This window comes from Triticum dicoccoides, chromosome 4A (assembly GCF_002162155.2).
Source record: "Triticum dicoccoides isolate Atlit2015 ecotype Zavitan chromosome 4A, WEW_v2.0, whole genome shotgun sequence".
Lineage (NCBI taxonomy): Eukaryota > Viridiplantae > Streptophyta > Magnoliopsida > Poales > Poaceae > Triticum > Triticum dicoccoides.
Genome location: NC_041386.1, coordinates 39,164,560 through 39,171,878, shown reverse-complemented (window position 1 = coordinate 39,171,878; position 7,319 = coordinate 39,164,560). Strand labels below are relative to the sequence as shown.

The 7,319-nt window shown below is 45.8% G+C and overlaps 1 protein-coding gene across 1 annotated transcript; it reads right to left on the bottom strand.

Moving 5' to 3' along the window:
* Positions 1 to 1,390: 1,390 nt before the first annotated feature.
* LOC119284844 (membrane-associated progesterone-binding protein 4-like) lies at positions 1,391 to 6,772 on the bottom strand. The gene is made up of 8 exons (XM_037564010.1): positions 6,451 to 6,772; positions 5,955 to 6,031; positions 5,692 to 5,763; positions 5,241 to 5,278; positions 4,029 to 4,072; positions 3,328 to 3,374; positions 2,883 to 3,057; positions 1,391 to 1,854 (listed from the first exon to the last, which is right to left on the bottom strand). The coding sequence occupies exons 1-8, from the start codon at positions 6,538 to 6,540 to the stop codon at positions 1,684 to 1,686; spliced, it is 714 nt and encodes a 237-aa protein (XP_037419907.1). The 5' UTR covers positions 6,541 to 6,772; the 3' UTR covers positions 1,391 to 1,683.
* Between the last annotated feature and the right edge of the window lie 547 nt (positions 6,773 to 7,319).

The following is a 7,319-nucleotide window of genomic DNA, read 5'->3' as shown; positions in this document are numbered from 1 at the left end:
TGCGCCGGTGGAACAGCGAGGGAGGATCCGATCCGATCCCATCGTCGCCACGGCCTGAACCTGACGGGAGGGAGGGCATTGAATGCTTTGGCGAGAACCCTGAGCATATGCGCATGTGTTTCCTCCCTTGCTTCCACGGGAGAATCATGCGATGCAGGCGGCAGAGACGAGACTAGTGCAGCGCCCGGCCGGTGTCAGTCGCACAGCAGACCACCACCATCTTTAATCTCACTTTCTTTCTCCATTCTCCATGGCCAAAACAAGGAAAGAAGGAGCGTGAACATAGACACCGTAACCAGGCGACAAGCGTGGTAAAAGCAATCTCAAATTGACAAAAAAAAACAACCATAGACACCGTACACGCCGCATATTCGAGATCCCAGCAGTATCTCGGCCAAAGCTAGAGAATATTCGAGATCCCACGCCGCATTTCAAGACATTTTCACGGCGCCAGAATCTCGTCTATCTAACGTGCGACTGCGCCACGCAGACAGACATGTCCATCTCATCAAGAACTGAAAAGAAAGTAGGCACCGGAGGGAGGGGCAGTGGGCGCAGCCGGAGAGTGGTCACATCGCGCACACATCCAGGCCACTCGAGGACGCAGCCATCATGGCCTTTGCAAAGAGGCGCATCCTCTTCTCCTCGGGCTGGCTCCGTGCGGTATGACCGGGCAGGAGAGGGGACGGCAAAACGGTGGGAGGAGAGGAAATGATTCGATTCGCAGGTGCATGCAGCGCAGCGGCTGCCACCACTACTGGGGCTGGGGCGGACGCCGTGTGTAGAGAGAGAGAGACACAGTACCACCAGCCATGATGCCATGGGCAATGCAAGCCCTGCCACGGACCCATACGGTGTGACGCATCATGCATGCACCGGCCGCCATCCTTGCCCCTGCTCGAAGAAAGAAAGGCGATGCGTGCCGTGCAGCCACCGCAGGCGCAGCGCAGCGCAGTGATGCAGGTGCCACACGCACAACCCCTCCCTCCCTCCCCCGTGAATAATTCGGCCATGTCTGTCCGGGCGAGAGGGACGAGCGAGGTGCGTGGGGCCTGCCGGCGGACCGGGAGTAATGGGGCGACGACAGCCTGTGGTAATGGCATGGCCCCACTGTGCAGTGCAGGAGAACTGTAAGTATATGTATGTATGTGTGTGTGGTAAACAAATGTTCCTTCTTGGACGGAAAAAGATCGACAAGCGAGCATATCCGAAAGCTCACGGGCGTCGTAGCGAGAGATGGTATGGCTTGCTTGTGTTTTGTTGCTGATCGACCAAGCCCCATAAAAAGGAAGTGCTCCTTTGCCCGAGCAGGCCCTAGCATGCATGCAGACCAAAGTACTATAGCGTTGGGGAAGGCTCAGGCTCAGGCTCAGGCTCAGACGCAAAAAACTAGAGAAACAGGTCAGAGTTTTTCTTCTTCTTCTGCGACGAATCGACCGAGACTCAGAGTTACGAACGAGCCCGTCGTCAAAGTTGCACTCGTGCTGCCAAACATGTCGTGGCAACACGATTGCACCGGATACCCACAGAGATCATCATCATGGTGTGTGGCTGGTGCCTTTGGATCTGCTTACTGTGCTCTACCGTAGAATTACTGGTCTGGCAATGAGTAAAAAAAAAGCCAGATGCAAAAAAAAAAACTGCATGCATGGAGAAAGAGAAGCGTAGATTCTACTCCTACTACTACTTGACTATGCACGATGTGGAGTGGTAATCACAGCCTTGGTACACCACTAGCCCCGGCCGCCCGAGCTCCCGCTCCTGGAAACAGGCGCACCGCTGGCTCACCTGCCCCGTCAGAGCTATGTCGCCCGGCCTCCTCACTAACCTCGGGTACCCTGTCTCGCACCAAACCTGCACACCATTAATAAAACGTCAAGGTTTCCCTAGAAATCATCAGGTTAACGCTTGACCAAATGTGATGTTAGCACAAAACCGCTTCTTTCAGAATTTCAGACTCTGTTGCGGGGGAAACAACCGTTCAACTCTGCGTTGGTGCTGTGTGGAAATGCTTCAGCCAGTAATAAATTCGACCGATGATACTCGCAACGAGCTTATGGGCCTAGCAAGCCCCCAGGGAAGACAAAGCTCTTATGTTCTATATCTACATGTACTACTGCTATCGAATTTATGGGCCTAGCACTAGCAGGCCCCCCGGGAAAGCCACAAGTCATAGGTTCCACGTCTACAGAGAAGCACCGGCATACTAGGTTCAGCAAGTGTGCCTGGAATACCCACTGCCAAGCACCCATCAAAGATATGGTCGCTACAGTAGGTCTAAGGCTCTCTCCAAGCAAGGACGAGAAGAAATGCGGGAGACAGTTCAGTGGACAGTAGCCCCACATGCACTGGGTTTTGTGAGCAGTGCCAACATGCTGCACAAAGTTACTGCTCATTCTCATCAATAGTACAAGTAGTTTCTTGTGCTATTTCATTTGCTATATATTACTCCATGAGTCAATTCTCTTCTTCTTAGTGCAAAGGCAGAGCTCCTGCTGTTTCCTCGAAAAAAAAAATATTACTCCATGACTCATTTTGGAGCCAGCTTGCTGAAACTCGGCCATTGTCAGGCCGAGAAATGGTAGTTACACTACGAACTATGGGGTTAGTACAAAACCGTCACTCGTGGCAAATGCCAGAAGCAACTGACCCGACATGGATGCCTGGAAGGTTACCCGCAAGAGTCATAATAAGCCCTAAATCACTACTGCCCTACCAAGGTGCAATATGTTTGTATGCAGAACTGCTGCACTAAGCATGCTCCAGATAATGTAAATTCCATGAATTTCGGTCAGAACCAAATTATTCACGAGCCATCTAAGAAAGAAGATTGAGTAAACTGAGAGCAGCAGCGATAGAAATCAGTTGAATGGGTTGCTTACTTCTCCACCCTCTGCCTCACTCCATTTTGAATTACAGCTGGGTATTTTATCTTCCTCCCTCTTCTGCTTCTCAAGAAGCTGAGCACCTCTTTTTGCCTTCATCTCCACACCCTTCAGATATTTTGTAGGATTGCCCTCGCTGTCGTAGTAGCGTCCAACAATTTTACCAGCAAATCTGCAATATGTATTTAGGATATTACCAAGGATACATCATATACCAGGTCAGCTTTTTATCAAATGATCCACAACAAACTAACATGTTTCGCATTGTACAGGCATATATGTACTAACATAAACAAAACAATTTGAGTAACAGGTTTTAGAAGAAAAAAAAACAGTCATTCAAACATTGAACAGAATAGAGATCAGCTTCTTGAGTTATTCACATCCCGCGAAAATACAAAATAGAAGCAACTTTGATCAACCAGCAATGAAAAAAACTCACATGTATCTCTCAACGTAAAATTTCCTCCAGTCAACAATGCTATTTACCTGAAAGAAAGTGAAAACCATATAACATTAAACAATTCAGCAACAAGGAAGGGAACACCTCTAAAATAAAATAAATATATTTGTTAGAATGTCTGTTATGTTCAGTACTTCAGTCAGTGTACCAAGTTACCGGCCTTCATCAGTATTACTCAATAAAATATACACACGATTAAGATTGTAGCGAGCTGCCGACCTTTTCATTATTTACTCAGTAATTCAGCGTTGACATACATATTTTCTACACATTAGCACCTATGAGCTACTTCCATGCAATGACAAGTAAGAAGATCCAACTATTAATAACATTAACATAAGAAACAGGTTCAGTAACTGACTAGCTGGTACATTGAAATTTGAAGCAAAAGGCCTACAACTCCATTGTACGCATTATAATTGAAGTTGTCAATATTCTTAACCATCTAGTACTTCTTAACTATACTAATACTAATCATCTTTATCTTTGATCACCCAGCTCTAAAGATAAAATTGAAGTTGTAAAAATATTATGAATAAATAATTAGTAGTGCATGCTTGACTGTAGTTGTTCTCTAAAAACATCACTCTGACAATCTTAGCTCAGTAGCTCTACAGAGAAGTTGTAAGCAGTACAGACATTATGGATACAATTAAATCATTGGTAAGATATGCTTGTACCTCCATGCTAGATAAACCCTGCAAAGAATCTGTCAGCCCATCACCTGTTCAAGCACAGAAGTGGTTATTCTATTGCCAGTTCATATGAACTTTGTCACTATGATGGTTTTCTTTTATTTTTGATGGATGTACACAACAATTACCGCCAGTGACAGTTCAAACATATTAAAAAGTTAATTCCATGTTATCTATGACTGCAACGATATCACGGCCACCTCTCTTCACTATATAGAGGCTGAATCAACTAACATAATTTAATGATTTTTTCTTGATTCAGTACTCTTATGTATTGATTTTCAACCAAACCTCCCTATTGACTTTATGATTAATTAGCTACTGATCCAAGCCCTTCTATCTCAGCTTGGATCCAAATGTCATATCTCAAGGGTGCAAATACATTAACCTGACATGCGACTTATTTTCCTCATTTTTGTCCCCAGCAGGCCACTCCTGATTTAAAAAGTCAGCTAAATTTAACCACCTTGAGCAGCTTTCTAGGTAGTCGAGATAGAATGGTGTACTAGACAGTTAAGCCAAGCATGAGTTCTGAAGAGACGATACATATGTAAGATCCTTGATTTAGCAATGGGGCTAATGCAGAAGTGCAGAACTAAACATAATACCTAGTATACGATTAAAACATGGTTTCGCTCTCAAGGCTAGAAATTCTCATCTTAATTTGAGGAAAAATTTAAGATCTATACACTTATTTTGGTGAGTCCAGACTATCATGATGCAGCTCGATTTAACATGAAGATTTGTTAACAATTGCCAAAGACCAGTTATATTTTAAAACGACAAGCAATAGAGTTACGTTAACAAGTAGTACAAACCTATTTTAAAAAGAGTCGAGCTATGTAGCGTCACAGTTCCTTGAGAAATACTACTAGTTTGATCCTAATATCAAAGTACTTTCACTGATATATTGCTCCATCATCATGACCGATAAGTTATATAGTATGCTTTCTGCTGCTGTTTCCCCTGTCCCATATGTAGTTGGATGAACTATTGATTTTTAGCTAAAACTAACCAAAAACAATTCAAATATATTGTATACTATGATGCTTGCAGTAAAAATCAATTGTGTAAATTTGATGAAGGTCAAGGAGGCTCCGAAAGATAAAATGCAGCTCAGTACAGCCAGCATCAATTCAGGATCACCAAACATATTTACCAAATGCAACAAACCAGCAATACGATGAATGATCTTACCTGTAAAATTTCCAGAAACAAAAGCTCGTGATGCGTCCCTGTTAAGGAAATGCCGTTTTACTATCAGAATAAAACAATAAAGGAAAATGAGGGAAGCTTACTGAAATTTGTCAAAATTAAAATTGATCATAGACTAGGCTATGTCTCTGTTTGCCCCTGCCCCAGCACCCGAAGTTTAAATTACCATCAACTGGGCTAAGACTGCTAATACTCCTAGTGGAAAATGCTCGACCCCCAAAATTCAAATAGTGCTTTGAGGTTCATTTCTGGATCCAGTTACCTCGTGAAAGTAGGACCTCTTCAAGTTTAAAGCGGAAATTTCTGAAATTGTACGTACATGATTTGCATAGAGGTAACAAAACATGGCATGGAAATACGTAAAACTACAAAACTGAAATGTTCTGTTTACGACAACAGAATTTGGAACACAGCAGAAGTATAAAATGGCAACCTGCCCGAAAAGTGGTGATAGCCTCCTCCAGGGCCATAATGTGACCTTCCTTTTGTGACATCAAACACCGAGCTGCATTACAAATAAAAAGAAGCAAGATAAGCTCACATATACTCCAAGAAGCTGGAACTAAGCGAATACACCATACATACAGCTGAAGCAATAGGTAGGTTTATTTAAATTAGCATTCACCAGTGAACAGATTGAACATCTTTTTCTACTAAAATACGAAGCAATATAGGCAGAGAAAGAAGTATGAATACCCCAAAATACCAAGCAATATGGGCAACCCTTCATCTGTTCCGTTGTATATCGACAACTCCTCCAGCGTCCACAACCTCTGCACATTGCAGCAGATATGAGAAGAGAAAAAGGGTGTTACAATCTCAGGAAACTTTTTCGACCTCCAAACTTCAGAAAGTTATAGCTCGAAAATGGCCACGTCCCTTAAATCCTCTTGTTTCTTAAATCCAAAGATAAAGGTAGAGGAAGCTCCAATCAGAAGTCCACTACACAGTTACACTGAATCCCATCCCTTCCACCACATATAAGCTGCAACCCTGATACAGCACGGATGCCTAGCGTCTAGATCAAATCCCTTAGCCGATTGATACGTCTAATCGACAAAGAAGCCGTTCGTCTGCAATTTAGCTTCTGAATTAGTTGCACAAGCAGCAAAGCAGCTTCGCAGAGTAGATAAACAAGCGAGCTCTGCCTCAGACTCTGGGAAGCGGGAGATTTTGGGGGAGACGAACGCACCGGCTTCCTGAGGCGGTAGAGCTGGAGGAGGACGGCGATGAGGGCCGCGAGCAGCGCGAGGCCCAGGGGGAGGCGGGCGCCGAGCGCCATGCTCGTGGCTCCGACCGAGAGATCCACCAGCACCAGGAGCGCCGCCACGAAGTGGAGCTCCTCCTTGGGACGCGACGGCGTCGCTTCGGAAGGCTTTGAGCGCGGATGGGAGACCGTCCGAGTCTCGGGAGTGAGCGGTGGTGGGACGGCGGCGGCGTGACGGCGACGGCGGGGCAGGGCCGGGGCGGAGCGCTACGGGCAGATTTCTGACGGACCACTCGACCTGCCTGTCGTGTCTGAAGAAAGCCACGAAAACGGCGTCCAAATATTTTTTGGAAACAAAGTGAAGGGACTAAAGAATGGTGAGCAGAAACCACAAAATTCGAAATTGGAATGAAAAATATCGCAGGATCTGTCGTGGTTTTAGTGATCTAAACGTTCTTATATTTCTTTACAGAAGGAGCTACTCGCACAAGCACCGATCAACACTATTTTGCACTACCCACAGTACACAAGTTTGAAGTTTGCAAGATTTTGATATCAAGGAGACTCCCAAGGAACTAAAACCTTAGAGCATCTCCAGCCGCGTCTCGAGGAAGGCCTCCCCAGGCGATTTTCTCGCATCGGCGTCGAAAAAACGGTCCAGTCGCGTCTCAAGAGCCCGATTTTCGCCGGCCTGGCCCGAAAATAGCGCCGGCGGACCCAAGCCGAACCCGGCGCGATGGGGGGCGCCCGAGGGTGCCGGGGCGAGCTGTTTTGGCGCGAAAAAGCCGCGGGCTAGCTGCGTCAGCGACACGGCGCCTCGTCTTCCCCCAACGGCCTCGGTTCCCGCGGGGAAT

Bases quoted from the DNA above. Each gene is read 5' to 3' on its own strand.
- LOC119284844 (XM_037564010.1), bottom strand. From the start codon at position 6,540: ATGGCGCTCGGCGCCCGCCTCCCCCTGGGCCTCGCGCTGCTCGCGGCC. The intron at 6,032-6,450 runs GTGCGTTCGTCT...TGCAATGTGCAG, and splicing joins TCTACCGCCTCAGGAAGCCG to AGGTTGTGGACGCTGGAGGA. The intron at 3,375-4,028 runs GTACAAGCATAT...ACTTTCTTTCAG, and splicing joins AGGGTTTATCTAGCATGGAG to GTAAATAGCATTGTTGACTG.